Below are 16,472 nucleotides of genomic sequence, written 5' to 3'. Positions count from 1 at the left end.
GTCCAGTGATTAAAACCCTGCAACTGTGAATGCATCAAGATCACTCAAACATGCAAACCTACTCTTATAGTACGGCAGTGCACTACCAAAAACATTGCTTTTAAACAAACAGTGGAATAACTAATCCCAACACTTGTATATCAAAGTAATCAATTCATATTAACTGCCTGCCACAATAACCCAGGGGAGAGAAGTTCCTGAAATGATGTCGTGAAGTAAACTAAGGGAAGATGAAACTTTCATCCGTTTTTGCCTGGTTTAAGTAACATCATTGTAAGAACTCCAGGTGTCCCTCTACAGAAGGATTTTATAACTAAATAGCCATATACTCACTTATTTCTCTTTAAAAATAAAAATACAAAAAAAGAGGAATGCTCCCTGTATTTTTTAGCAGAGCACACGTACCCTCTACAATCATATATACCACGTTATCTCTCTTCACTGATGCTGTTACCTGTTCTAATGACTCCTGGTTTAGAAATCTAACTCTTCATAAAAAGTACCATCTCCTACAGTTTTCAAAGGTTTAGCATAGTTGAGCACTCGAATCCTAAGACTAGCAAGTACATCTAGATAAGGCTGCAACGTACGTCAATAATAACCATACAATGAACCATAAAATGGAGTAATTTCTACAAATTTGGAATACAGTATACAAAAAAAATCTATTGTATACTTTTTCTGTATCCCCAACTTACTTATTTTGATTTAAAACAAAGGCTGCTCTCTGTTGGAATAAAACATTATCACAAGTAACTTGACTAAGCGACTTTTTCATTTCCTGAAAAACTTTCAGATCAAATTCAGCTCTTTTCCTACACTTACCATAAACTTTTAAAGTCACTTAGAAGAGTTAAGATGAGAAGAAACAATGAAAACTTTAACAAATGTCAAGCTATGCCTAATTTACTAAACACAGTAATAAGTTCACTTTGTTGAGTTTACAAATTCAAGATGAGTTTTAAGCTTCATTCATTGCTTTTCAGTCTTACAATTTTGGAATATTTTGTAATTATAGAAGATTTGTCCACAAGTCCCTACTAGCTATTGACATGGCTGAATGCGTATCATAACACACATTCACCTTGCTATGAACAGAATTTGCAGTTTCGAACTACAGATTATGTTTTCTCTTTTCGTGAAAAACCACAAGGCAAACTCTTAATCAAGCAGGCACAGTCGACCTGTCATAAGCATTTGTGTGAGGAGTATCTGCCTGTGATTTACAGATTCTTTGGCAACGCAAACACATCCACAGCTTTCAACAGTTGTCACTGCTGAGCAACGGAGGAAGATTTAGTTATGCAGTCCGAAAAGTCTTGAACAGCAAATCAACTACAGAACTAGGAAAATTAGCAAATTTCCACTCATAAAATCATTCCAGAAACAGGTAAACGCACAAAAAAGGTTGCATCTTTCAAGGTTTTCTGTAAGAAATTCAAATGCTCTGCCATGAAAATGGCACCAGACTATTTACTAAAAAATCCTTGTTGATATTAGAATTAATGATGTTTGTAAAGGCAGCCTTCAGAAATCAATGTGATGGTCCACTAGAGGCACGTCATTAAGGTTAAATATGACAGAAATTAAAAAAAAGAAAAGAAGAAATTTTAATCTCACCAAAAGGGACCTGGTGTTCTCCAAGTCAAAAGCATCAATCCAAGAACAGATGACAGCAAAAAAAAAAAAAACCAACACCCCACTCACCGCCATCCCTCTTTCCTTAAGGCACAAATTGGTGTCTCATTTTTTTTTCCTCATCTTTCTAGCAAGCCTTAGATATTGTCTACTTCATTTTTTTTCAGATATGCAATGTAAAACTGATCGCCACAGACTGAGTCAATGTAAAGTTGTTTGCCTTCTTTCTTCTCCAGGTCAGACTGGAGAGGACCAATAAAGATTTTTTTTCTCTGTATCACAGTATGTTTCCGATCATCATCCACAAATTTTCTCTGGTAACTGCTCTCCTAGTGGAATCACCAGTGCCTGAGATACGCTTTGTTGTTTGGTTTTTTTTTCTTCTGACATGTGAAAATTTTAAGTCCCAGGATTTTTTTACAGATCTTTGATGCTAAAGTTGCGAACTGTGTTGTGACCTGCGGTACACGACATAACTGACGGGCTCTTTTAACCTAGACTGGCTATGTGATTACAGGGCATGGTATTGACAACTCAAACACTCCTTTCTTACTGAAATTCTCAGCAAAATATTTATTCTCAGGCAAGATTCTAAATGCTTGTTTATGGCAGAAAATAGTTTAAATGCTCATAATTTGTCTCAATGAGTTGTCACGACTTTCAAACGGCTTGTAGAGCCAAGGATACAGTCAGTAACAGAGATGGATATATCTGTAGCTACTTAGAAGTATATTTTGAGAGGTAGAGCCTTCCTCATATTCATAAAACAATCCAATCACTCATTACATTTAGAAACTGATCTCCATTAGGTTTACCGTTAGGTTACGGGAGGAAGGTAAGAACCAGCAGAATAAATTGGTTATAAGTAGGTCACATTCGACAAATTTGCAAATTATATTTTTTTTCTATCTGTGTATACAGCAGAAAATAGTTTTCTGAACAGTCGACAAATGTCTGTATTTCATAAAAATATTTTCTAAGTATTTTTAAAACTGAATAGGTATACACTACACAGTACGTTGTAGTTAACTAATGTAATCTCATCTAAAATGTCCTGCAGTTCTTCATTTAATTATATAATAGAGAAAAGAACCTAGTCCCTTATAATGGATGCCAAATGCAAATCAACAAAACTAGTGAGAAAGAAAATGAAATGTTATGAAGTTAAAAAGAAGATACTATAAACAGTTGAGCGTAGAAGAGTATTGCAAGACGTTTACTTGACAGTGATCCTTTACTAAAAATAGCTACTTCTTCAGCCTAGCAGAGCTTTTCAAAAATTCTTTAAGATGCCCAAATCAAATAGGCTATGATACTAAAACCTTGATATCAAATTAAAGGGGCATAAAAACAGTTGGATGTAGTCCTCACTTAGCACCTCAATACTGAGCTCTCAAAGTTCATGGGTCAACTACAAAAAAAAGGGGGGGGAGAAAAAAAAAGGAAAAAAAGGAAAAGCATTTTGGAATCTATATAAAACAATTGTTTAGCATGTGTGGAAAACTGTTTTACTACTTGTCATAACTAATTCTTGACAACCTCCTACTTAACAGCTGGTCAAATTCAGTAACAGAAAATAATCTGTAAAAAACTCAAGTAGTTCTCCATCTTGCTGTATTAAGAAAATTACGAATTCAAGTGGAAAATCGCATGAGTGTTGAAAGTGAGAGCTTAGGGCAATGCAAATAAAAATAACGGTAAACCAGCTAGTGTTTGTAAAACAACTGGCTAATAGATAAGCAGCAGTACATGAAGACCCAGACTACATTTACACAGATTTGTTATGAGTTTCTGTAGTCTCTTTGAATTCAGTAAAAACAATGTACATGCAGCAGTGTTTGAAGAAACAGGGCTTAATGAGCAACGTTACTTAGCACACAGAGAAGAGAGGAAAACAAAATCATCACCTTGCCCATTTTCTTGAGGTTTGTTTTTCTTCCAAAATTCGATCTCTCGCTGCAGTTCCTCTAGTTAACATCAAAGAACAGTAATGTGAATTTTTAAATCAATACTACAGGTATATCATTAGAAACAGCCATATTCCCTCCGTCAACCCAAACAAGTACCTGAAACCAAATCAGAAACTTACGTTCTCGAAGTCCAGGCACGAGCTTAAATATAATCTCCTCTAAGGTGTTATCCAGCCTTTCAAAGGGAAAAAATACATTTCAAATTTAGTAGAAACTAGCATTTAAACTATTTTCAGCCTTTAAACAACAAAAACTTTTGAATAATAAAATGAATCATGTTTTTGGTAAATACCACATCATACAAAACCCCATGGATTTTAACTTGAGAAACAACATGCATTAAAGCTTATCTCAACCACCACTTGAATTGATTTCCTTTTAGAAATAACCAAGGAATTAAATTTTTTAATGTATAAAGACAAGAATGAAGCAAAAGAGAAAATAAATTATACTCTAAAATTTTCATTGTTTTAATTTGTGTTACATGCAAACCACTGTGTTACTAGAAAGAACAAACTGGAGAAGTAGTACGCAATTTTAAGGTCCCGGTCACGAGTAGCATGCATGAAAACTATAAACTTCATTATCATATTAAGTGTTCAAGTCCTTTGTAATAAGGCTGTTATGAAAAACTGAACGGACTATTCCTTACTCACTACAAGACAGACAAACAAATGTTGGCAGGATAAAGAAGACCACAGAGCATCCATGCTGCTCTGCCTAGACAGTTCTCGGTGCCCAACCTAATTCATTTAAACTCTTTAAATCTGCCATGCGTTTGTCTACCAGACAACACTACACAGCACAAGCATGTCCTCTGATACCATGGAATGACCTACTGTTCTCTATGATACCAAAAATAGCTACTACAGTCCCCTTTACCTTTGTTGTTGAAGCTAAAATATTTTTCTTTTAGTTTCTCTTAATTTTACCTATTCTCCTATTCATTTAATTTATCATCCGCTTTCTATTTCCATTTCCTCTCCCTGTCTCACTTCTCCTTCGGTTTCCTCTGTCTCTCATTCTGTTTCATGTTCCTTTCTCTCCCCTGTCCCCTACATCTTGTGAGCAGTAACTCCCACTGCCCCCAGCCTAAACAAAAACCCACGACAAAACAAAGTACTGAGTAATACGGCCAGAGAAATTATGCACCTTGAGATTCAGAAGATTCAAACAGAACCTACAATACAATAATTGCTTTTGGCATATTTTTAATTGCCTTAATTCTTCATCTCAATAATGATATATATCTCTCTATATACATATACACTTGCATATATACACACATGTATGCGTACATGTTATTAATGATACACTATAGGCCTGATATAAAAACATATAACTGTTTTCTATCTTTTGTTCTCTAGCAATGACAAAGTAGGAAGAGGACTGAATGATTTTATTGTTAAGGAATGCCTACAAGCCATTTTAATAGATAACAATTATCACCTTATAATAAATATACAAGCATTCCAGTGCTCTGCTGTGGGAACTTGGGAACCTGCCTTGGAAATAGAATTCATTTCACATTTTAAGAAAGCTCCAATCTTCATAATTTACTCATTAATAGAAAACAGATGAAGACTTCAAAAGAGAACATTACTACCTTAACTCAAAACCCCAGTAACCGTTCCTGAGGATGGTATAACACATGCTGGTTTTTCTACATTTATTTTTGAAAATTCCCACTTAGCACTTTCTAATTCATCTTCAACTGCCCAAAAGAAAAGTCATTGGTAATGCCAACATAGCAAGAAAACCAGTCTATTTAGCAAATTTACGATGCCAGCAGCAAGAACTGGCTTCATACTTTAGTCAATGACTTTATTTTCTTTCAAAAACTAAGCAAAAAGAGATATTTTGTCCTTATGAAGCATAAATACTAATTAGTACTTTTAAAAATGCAGAAGAAACCCCCACTTATCTGATCTTTAAGTAAAGGGAAACTAAACTTAAACCGCAGGGAGAAAATTTAGGTAAGATTCTCAATTTGAGATGCATCTTACAGTGTTCCTACTATCCATGCCTATGAACACTCTGTAATGAAGATCTGAACTTCTATGACTTGCATCAAACTCATTCCAAAGTGAAACTACTTGCTATAACTCCAAAGTTGGTCTCAGTCATTTAATATGATACTTCCTGTTAAAGCTGAAACCAGAACATTCATATTTTAGACACACCTCTTTCCACCCCCAACACCTTCCAACCTCCGAAACAGAACGTATAGAAAGAAGAACCAAGGATTTATGTCAGCTTCGCATAGTCTCTTTTTTCACCTCTTCTATAATATTGAATGAGTTATAAGATCAAAGCTACTCTCTGATAATTGCTAGTTATCTGAAGCGAAGCAAATGAAGAATATCACTCAGGAAAACTTGCATCCAAAGAAACATGCTACCAAGAAAAAGAGAAGCCTGCCTTCATAGTATAACCCACGCAGACCCAACCGAATATTGCTGATACAGAATTCTGCTAAATCAAGAAAGGGAATTCTAGAATTTAACACTCCTCCTGGATTTTCATTTTAGAGCTCAAAGTTGAACTTCAGACTTAGGCTTACAGTTTCAACAAACTGTAAGTGCTGCCAACTAAAAGATACATCTAAAAACCTCACATAGATATGAAGTTAATGGTTGGACTTGATGATCTTAAAAGTCTTTTTCAACCTAAATGATTCTATGATTCAATGAAGTTATTCAGAATGGAGTTTATAAAGTTTATCTCAAAGATCTCAGTTAAAAATACTATCTAGAGTGTTCAACGCCATTTCTCAGAAAATGACTTGCATTCTTGAGCAATGATGGGGCCGGTCCCTCTGCAGTCAGAGTACAAGACATGTATTAAGTTATGCAGGCAACATCCAAAAAAGATAATTAGACAGCTCATGTGCTCTTCTGATTATTAGTTTAGCAAATGTTTCATAAAATAAAACCAGTAAACTACTAGTTATATGCAGTTTGTTGGCAAATAAACCCAATGACTCTAAAAGGAGTTTCAGGAAATAATCACAGAGAAAATAGCTCTTCCCACATTTCTGGCTTGTGGTCTCAACTTTTCTCACCCTTCTATCATTTTCTGTTTAAGGCATATTATTATTTTACTAAACATCTACTAGATGTTTCAGAGAATGCTTTTTACAGCTCCTATGAAATCGTCCTGTCAGAATAAAAGAAATATTTCTAAAATGGTTATTAGTAGCCTTATGCACTCTATATAGCATCTCCTATGATGGTTGACACAGTGCCTCAGACACTGACAGATCAGAAAAATACTTATGGTAACCATCTACATAAGCCCTTTTAGCCCTACCCTTCCAAAACCATTCAGATGATAAAGCCTTAAGCTAACGACTCCCTTTAGAGTTGCTGAATTTAGTTCCTCTCACCTATCCTCTTGGTGCATCACTGAAGTGTGGGAATTGCTCTGCACACACACATCAGTAATAAGAAGCAAAGCAAAACATGACAAATTGTAGCAAACACAATGGAATTTGGAAATAATACCAACCCTAGTAAATTCCAAATGTAAATACTTATTTTAAAATTGATGTAAGAATACTTTTTCCTAAATTATAATTCCAAACTCATAATACTGTTGGGGTGGGGCGGGAGAAGGTGAAGGGAGTGTTGGGAGGGCAGGGAGTGGCTTCATCATTTTAGGAAAAGTTCTTCCACTTACGATGACATTTCTTGATTTCTCTGTACTATACTTGTAGGATGGCTATCACCTTTGTTTCAACATAACATCACTAAAAGAGAATCCAGAATTTCAAGAAAAATAATTGTTTAAACAAAGATGTGTTATTGTGATATAAAAAATGTAAACCCTCAAGAAGGGGCATTTTCAATGTCAAAACTTTCATGAGCATCTTTTCTTTAATCTGACAGCAGATTTCAATTCAGATTGGTACATCTACCCCTTGGAAAACATTCGGTTATTTGCATGATTCATTTTCTACATTGCTTTAAAAAGAAAAAAAAAAGTTGCATACGGTTTGGAATGCCCTAAATAGTTTGAAAAAAGAAAGTCTAGAACTTCATTTCATGTAATGAATAAAAGATATGTGCTTCATTTCTTTAATAGAGGCACTAAAATACTTGTTTTAATTTGTACGATATACCCAACCCTGCTGTGTTTTTCCTTATCTTTTCTCCTTTTATTATATCTGATAAAACTCAATTTCCAATTTACTGTGAGACGAAAAATTGTCAGAATCTATAGCCAAGGGCACTCGATATATTATACAAATAAGCAAAAAAAAAAATTCCTTTTCAGGATAAAGATATTAAAAATTATTTTTATAATAATTTTTTGTTCTTACATTACAGCAAATGCTGTGCAATGTCATCTTACCTTAACATTTCTAGTGGATTGGTCTCATGCACTTGGTTGCCACACCTGGGACAGTCATTGCTGTCTTCAAAGTGTTGAACGATACAAGTCTTACAAACTGAAGGACAAAAATAAAAAAAGATAGAGAAAAAAAATGAGAAAAAAAACAACTTAGACCAAGAACTAAATAGTATTGTTTGAACACGACCTAATGATACCAGCTAACTACATGCAAAGATAAAAGAGTATTATTTTAAAGCAAATAATTACAATGCATCTTACCCAATTCTTGATCCCCAGTTCAGCAGCACCGAGTTCAGCAGAACAGGTTAGACAAGCACTGCTTTAAACCACGCAGTATTTTTACTACTTATAATTCTCCCAGCATCATAAAATGCAAAACTCATACTATGTCGCACACATAAAGAGCAGGTTCTGCAAAAGTGCATGTTGGGGAGCAATAGCCCAGCAGAGTCAATCATCACTTCAGAGAATCTGAAAATGATTTAGGCACATTATTTTCTTTCCAATACTGTTGCTGGCAACTGAAAATACTAGTGTAAATACTTGTTGTAAGAGAAAAGTTCACAGAAATTGTACGCAGGTCCAAAGTGGCTGTTTCCCTTTTGACATGGCACCTTCAAAAGCAACGACAGAACCTATAGTAAACATTTAATACTTGAATCTTACAATGAAATATCAGGATCATCGCCATGGCAAGTATAAACAAGCCCAAAACAACACCCATGTGAATTTAAAATCCAATAAACTGAAATTAAACTAAACAAGGTGTTACACTACTGTTGCTTCTAAATGATTAATTGCAGACTGTAAATTTTACTGCCATTAATAAGAAAATGGAACCCAAGCTGATGAGAACAAATATGCCTGCTATTATTACTGCGTTACAACATTCTGGATGGAGATAAACTCTATCCCCTGTTTATTATTACTTCACCTAAACTGAAATGAGAACTGCAAATTCATCAGTAAATGGACTGAAAAAATAAATGGACTGCAATACGCTTTCTGCTGAAACACTGTAATTTCTTTCATCAATTACCTAAAGAACTAAGAGTACCTCTAAAACAAGCTGGTAAATCCTAATTATATGACAATCTTTAAGGAATCTTGAAATTCCTTTAACAAATGTCACCGAACAAGTGAAATCTGCATTTATCTTTGCTTTAGTATGCTCAGAAGAGTTCCTACAAATCAACCGATGCTGATAATGTACACACATTAAACCTCCATATAGCTGGTTTTTTCCAACTGCTTTAAAACACTAACCTAGACGTTAACTTCATAGCTGTGGCTGAAATGCCAATGAACTTTCCCCTTTCAGTCTGACTTCAGAGCGCTCTGGCTACACTAAACGGCTCCAGCAGTGCTGGATGCAGGGCAGATTTCCAATGATCTGGTGACATGCGCTCAGGAAGCCCACGAGTCCTGCCAGGCAAGCCCACAGCTGTCCTCTGCACATGGGGACGCCAAAGCAGAGCTGAGACCACTGATGTTATGACAGCACCATTCAGCCCTTAGGATACAAGTGGATTTTTTCTTATCCTCAGGTTGTGAGGTATTTAGCACTGGCACACAGATGCAAGAACCTGTAATCACAGAACTCTTATATCACAGATCTTTTATAATTTGTTAAATTACTAGACTTAATTGATTTTTGCACATGCATTCCCTAACACTTCTACAGGGTAAGAAGGCAGCAAATGTGATGTTCTGTACCTACAACATTTCTTCACTTTTTGTAACTCGTACTCCTACAACAACGTATTGCTACTACACTTAGAGAATACAGAGAATTTCATCCCCACATGGACGCCCAACAAAGCTTTTAAGAACATGCTTAAATTAAAGCACAAGTCCCAATAATTTTTAAAAGACACGTAGTTGAGAGTTCTATAATCTCTCTTCATTAATACGACTGAGAATCTCCTCTAGAACTGAAAATAACAGAAGTTTATCCTTGAAATTGAAAAGAGATGAAGATTCTCAGCTCAAAGCTTTTCTTAAGATGTAGTGTCTCCACATGCTCAACCCAGGAGCAAACGTCACAAGGTGGAACTCCAGCTGATCAGTAGATCCTCTGCAATCCCAGCTCCCAGAACTATCTGAACTATCTTTCCTTCTGTCACCCACCTGAAATACAAGCAGCACAGGGAGCAACAGAAAGCATAGTTCAGTTGCTTCACTAATCAAAACCCACCCACATACGCACAATGATATAATTGGGAAGAGGCACAGATAATAAAATATATACAAAAATCACCTCTCTGAGAATTGCTGTTCTCTTTTCTTAAATTAATGCACTAGGTGGATAAAGGTTAGAGCTTTCTGATTTCAACTAGCTATGTCAAGGTTAAATAGATGTGGGATTTTTTCATTTCTTCACCTACATCTATTATAGAGATTTTTAACCGTGTTGTTTGCCTTGGATATCACAATTAATTTTTTTTTGCACCTTACCTTAAAATGGTTTAGGTTTTGTAAGATTTTAGCATAAATAGATAAGAACATGACATTGCTCATGAAAAGCTGTCATGATCCGCTCTGCAGTGCTCCCTTTAAACAAATACCCTGATTCTAAGCACAACTTCCAGCACCTTCAAAGGTAGCAGAACGTACCCTCATTTCGGGCACACGGCCCTGGAGAAGAAGGGCTGTTGTATAGTACCACGTAGCAAACAAAAAGCCCTCCCTCCAGTACCTGTACCTGAGGTCAGGAAGTGTCACAAGCGGTTCTCAGAGTCACAGATGAAGAAGCAGCATCACTTTCCCAAAGTTACACTTTTTGAACAGGCATTGCCATAAGACACAATGCTCTGTAAAAACATGTACTAAGGAACAAATACAAACACTGCAGGTGTCCAGACCTGAATTACTTGCAGGCAGCCACCAACACCATTCAAGTGCACAGACAGAATTCAATTAGCTGGCCAAATAACATAGTGTAACATTCTCAAAAACTCTAATTACTGAACCTTTACTTTTTTGATACTATCAGTAGTCCTGAAGATTGTTCAAAATAAAATAAGATGTGGCTCCAGCTAAATCACAAGCTTGCCAGGTCATTTGAATTGAAAAAAACAACAGACAATAACACTAATGAATATGAAATTCTGATACGGTGTTCATGAGAAAGGTAGGATGAAGGGAGCTTTTCTTTCTGAAATAGGCCATGCTGGTACCACGTCATTCGTTTATCTTACTCTTCTTGAGAAGTGAAAAATGAGCCAATCATAAAAAGGTCCTACTCTGAACACATGACAGGAAAATCAAAACAGAAGACAAGGTGAAACAAAATCATGATGAACATGGCTCTTTAATTGATAGTAATACATATTGTAATCTCTGTAAAAAAAAATAAAAATATTAGTGGCTAAACTGCATCTAAATTTAGTTAAGCAGCCCACAGATTTTTAGAAAGAAGATTGTCTAGAAAAGGAAATATTGCCATGAATAGAAGTAGGTAACATTGTCGAAAATCACATTTTCTCCATTCATTAATGGAGCTGTCTTCTTCCCATTTATCCAAAAAAAATCAGGGCATTTTTTGGGCATGGTTCTTCCATATTATTGAAGTAGAGAGCATCAAAGCAATTAAATGTAGAGCTACTATGTCTGTGTGAAGTACACCAAAGGACTAAGTAGGATTAACCTACTAAATCTGATGTCAGATATAATAAAAGTCTGAAACAAGAGTCCTAGAATAAGCACTTTTTGGATGATTTCAATGAGAATGAAAATAACCACATTCTGCTCAAGCTTCTCAAGGAATCTGTGAAATATGCTACTATCAATTAAGCTCTTCAACTGCAGCACCTGATATTTCATAATCCTGGTATCTATATTGTGCTAAAGGTGGAGATAATACACTGCTTTTGTCAGGAAAAAGCGTACAGATTAGTGGCGGGTGATGACAATACTGATGAGAACCACAAGGTTAAGAATCACCCTGCTATCGCAGAAATTCCATTAGCTGGAGAACCTCCATTTAAAGCATGTGGGGGAGGGGGGGGAAGCCTGAGAAGCTGGTATGATGATGAAATCGTAAAGTCTAACACAGTCGTGAGTAACGGCCACATGGCAATTCAGCTGAAAGTCGCTGAGGTAAGTAACGTAAGGGCTTGGTTGACTCTAGACCTTTTCTGACTTGACCTCACAGAAACTGAGTTGAGGGATAACTCTTTTTCACTGTAGAACTGCAAGTGAGATGGAGTTCCTCTTCTGCTAACTCCTACAATAAAGGAAGGGGTTGGTCTTTAATTTTATTTTTTTTTGTAAGCCTCCTGTCCAGTAGAAACAGCAGCATCTCTGTGGAGTCAGTCTTTCTAACCTGACACCAATTTTAAATGATTGATAAAGAATAAAAAAAAAAAAAAAAATGGAAAAAATGGCATTAAATGTAACTGGTATTGGTCAATATTAATTTTGGAACTGATAAGGCTAACCCCTAACCTCCTCTTATTTGGAAATTTTTTAGCAATGGAGACTCTAAGAGGATTAGCACAAAAATTCTTCAAAAGGATTACCAGTGAGTTCATATCAACAACAGAGTGATTTCTTTTTTTCTGTACGCAATTAGTACTAGCCTCCTCCAGGAAGCATTTCCCTGTGTTTTAAGAAAGCTATGTCTGAAACCCTTTGAAGAGAATTTAATTCCCTTCACTTGCTCTTAGGATCTCTGTCCCATTCACGTCACAGAAGTTCTCAAAGTCTGTGATGAGATGACACTGACCTGACTGCTTTGAAAAGGACTCATTGGTTTGTCTTACAAAGACATTTTAAACTTGGCTTTGCTAGGCTTTTTGTTTGTTTTCCAAATTAGAGACAAATAGGACCTATCTGAGCTATGGCTTTCATTTACACCTAGAAGAAATTTGAAATTATTACTGTTCAGAAGAACTCTATGCCAGAGGATAGATAACTAACACACTTATTTAAAGTCAGATGACTGACTCCCCAAAACCTCCCAAACACTAAGCACTGCTAAACATAAAGCCTGCTAAGATCCACAATAATGTAACTTGAAGAAATATTTATAATATAAATCAATCTATGGAAAGGAACTGAATTCCTCAGTCTGAATATATTTCTGTGCTCTCTTTATACATTTTTTTTGAGTGGTCCAAGAAAGTGACTAATGATTAATGAAAAGATTAATCTCCAGTGTAACAGAGGTCTTTGAGTAGAATATATAGAGACAAAACACCATAAGGAACCAAGAATCTTAAGCCAGTCCTATATGCATGTATTCCCTACCCCAAACAACATACAGATCTGGATCAAGTCTTCGTGCAGCCAACTTAAATCATGAGGTCACCTTATATCACGAAACTCCCCCTGAAACTGGAAACCAATACCGTAGTAACCTAAAACAACTTCTGCTTTTTCTCATTTAAAGCTATGGTGCTATGAGGATTTGCCTGTCAAAACTAAATGTGATGTACCGATAGCAATGAAAAAGTGAAAAATACACAAATTCTAGCACTCAAGAACAATGAACTGATATGTGACACTCCTAGTAGGAGTAGGATGATCAACCAGTGTTTTCAGATATGATAGGTATAATCATCCTCTGTTAGTCTCAATATAAAACACTGAACATTTTTCAGAGTTTATCACTTTGAAGTCTCGGACACTGGGATGAAGTCTAAGTACTGGGTTAAAAGGGTAAGGAAAAAGGGAATCTTTAAACACAATTAAATTACAGATATATTTAATTCACCACCCTAGGGGGAAAAAAAACAAACAGAAATCCAGAACCTTTAATGTTTCCAGTACAGATTAACAAAATGACATGGTTTCACTTGCTTTACTGTAGGTCACGGTGTGGCAACAGGCAAAAGAAAACAGCTTAACCAAAATATACACAGTTTGCAGAATACTGAGGTATGGGCTACACGTGCCAGTGAAACGAGGACCTGAATTTCACGGTTGTACTCTGACATTTCAGATGAGCCACAACTGAAGTTAAACTCAAATAAGATGATTTCATACAGCTGATAAAAGTACTTGTGTGACATATGCTAATTGGCTGGCAACTGTAACATACCACACGATGCTACGCTTTCCAATACAGAGATCTCTGGTTCACACATTCTTTCACTAATTTGTAATCAGCTGAAAAATACAGATACAAGTGTCAGGACTGTGCTGTATGTCATCTTATGCAAACAAAAAAACCCTACATATCTTATGCGTATCTACACATATATTGTTCAATGAGAAGACTCTTCCTAGGTTATTTTTTAAATGCTGATTAACAAGGTACCTAAATAAAACCTCATATTGCATTTTTTAAACAAAATATTCTACAAGAGAAAGTTCAATTAGTGAATTGTGGGACAAATTCTTTGTCCGAACTCATCCTCTGAATTCTTCCAAGAATCTCCTCTCTCAAAGTTAATCACACTCTGATCCAGTGAGCAAAGGAGGGGCAGAGGATACACACAGCTAGTGGAACATCAAACCCATCTCAGTGATAGCACAGAGAAATAACAAGTCATTCGGTATGTTTAATGAAGTATTTAATTAACTACCTTAAACCTGCTTTAAAAGCACTTACTTTTAGGAAAAGCGTCTGCATAAAAACAGGACAGAAAACTTTAATATACTTCACCACCATTCTCAGAAACTATACATGTGAGACTACTCCACTGTTAATTACAATTACCAGACACAGTCAGGCTGGATTCCCTTCTGTTAAAAGAGAGAGAGAATTTCAGTACATGATGATCAGGAAAGGCTTTTTGGGTTAAAATCTATTTCAAAATAAGACAGACCTGCTACATGCCATTGACTGAAGCTTCTGCAGGAGGCTCGGCTTGCCTGTCTAAGGGTGGGAAATTTTGCTTCAGTAAAGTTCTTTTGGGATCTCTTGGTGAGAGCACAAGTTTTTAGCAAAATCTGAAAAATAGTCTGGTTGCAAGATTATTGGTTTGATATTGAAAATTACATCTCTGGTCAGTTTCCTGCATGGAAGGACATTTCTGAAAGTTCAGAAACTGCACTGGTTGACAGTTTCCTGAGGCAAATAATAGAGAGAGCAACTAGAAGTAATGCACCACTTGATCTGCTAGCCATAAACAGGGAAAACTGGTGATGAATAGAGCTGCAGATGGCAGCTTGCCTTGCAGTGACCACAGGATGACCGAGTTCAGGATCTCAAGGAAGAATACAAAGTTAAACAGCAGAGTTAGGATTCTGAACTTCAGGAGGTGGCACCTTAGCTTGTTTAAGCAACTGCCAGTCAGATTTCCCAAGGAAGGTATCATTAGAAAGAAAGGTATTTAGGAAAGCTGGCTGTTGGGTTTTTATTTTTAAGGAAAATTTATTTAGACCTCAAGAGCTAAACAGCCCATTGTACAGGGAATTTTGTCAGAAGAACTGCTTAGTGCACAAGCTTCCAATTAACATGCAAAAATAGAGCGTATTAGAAGTGGAAACAAGGATGGGAAAGAACAGGATATAAAATCATTGCTCTGGCACTTAGGGACAAAATTAGGAAGTCCAAAGCCCAGCTATAGCTAAAACTGATGAGGGACATAAAGGGATTCTGCAAGTAGGTTAGTAGCTGAAGGCAGGTCAGACAAAATGTGGGTCTGTTAATGAATGAGGGAAACAACTTAGGAATGGATTATGTAGAAAGGTTTGAAGTCCTCAATATTTTTTTTTTGCCTTGGTTTTCACAGGAAGAGCCTGATCTCCATGCACATGATTTGGGAAGGAGAAGGATGACCAGCAGGTTTGGGACTACTGAGAAAAGCTGGATGTATTCAAATCTACAGGCCAGGTAAGATTCACTAAGCTGAAAGCTTATCACCACAATCATGGTGATTATAGGAGGTGCCTGATTACTGGAGAAGGGTAGTGTGTTATGCCCACCTTTAAGAAAGATGGGAAGGATGACCCAAGTAACTATAGCTAACAGTCTCCTCTAGCTCCCTGGAATGATGGCAGATGATGTCATGTCCCTTGGAATTAATTTCCAACTATGTGAGGGACAAAAACGTAATCAGGAATAGGCAATATCGATTTAGCAAAAACGAATCATGGTTGAGGCTAGCAGATGATCTAATAACAGCCTATACCACTTGAACAGCAGTTACAGGAGTGATGGAGACCAGCTCTTCTTGGTAGTGGCAAATACTATAACAAGGAGCAATGGTCACCAGTTGTTGTCTGGTAGGACACTCAGAAAAACTTCTTGACTAGATAAATAGTGTAGCACTGGAAATGGTTATTGAGAGACTGTGGAGACTCCACGTTTGGAAATTCATAACTCAACTATACAGAGCCATGGCTTGTCCTGGAGTAGTGTTGGCAACTAACCTGCCTTGTGCATGGTTTGGCCTAGACAACCTCCAGATGTCCCTTCCAACCAACATTTCTACGATTGTGTAAACAGTCTGAAAATTTTTAGGACACTAAAGAATGTTCCTGTAGAAAGTCTATTTTCCAAGTTTTGCAAGCGCACACTGTCCTATACAGAGTGACTCAGGAGAGAGAGGA

General features: G+C 36.4%; 1 protein-coding gene across 4 annotated transcripts in view; it reads right to left on the bottom strand.

The window, feature by feature from the left end:
- PCGF5 (polycomb group ring finger 5) overlaps positions 1 to 16,472 on the bottom strand; it is a 70,777-nt gene that overhangs the window by 17,821 nt on the left and 36,484 nt on the right. For all 4 annotated transcript variants that reach the window (XM_054205786.1, XM_054205789.1, XM_054205787.1 and 1 more), the window contains 3 exons: positions 7,965 to 8,061; positions 3,728 to 3,783; positions 3,546 to 3,605 (listed from right to left, as the gene is read on the bottom strand). In XM_054205786.1, the coding sequence (XP_054061761.1) occupies positions 3,546 to 3,605; positions 3,728 to 3,783; positions 7,965 to 8,061 (213 nt within the window). The remainder of the gene's footprint in view (positions 1 to 3,545; positions 3,606 to 3,727; positions 3,784 to 7,964; positions 8,062 to 16,472) is intronic.

The sequence above is a fragment of the Rissa tridactyla genome, chromosome 6 (assembly GCF_028500815.1).
Source record: "Rissa tridactyla isolate bRisTri1 chromosome 6, bRisTri1.patW.cur.20221130, whole genome shotgun sequence".
Taxonomy (NCBI): Eukaryota; Metazoa; Chordata; class Aves; order Charadriiformes; family Laridae; genus Rissa; species Rissa tridactyla.
Note: the sequence above shows the minus strand (reverse complement) of the source record. Positions and strands in the feature narration are given on the sequence as shown.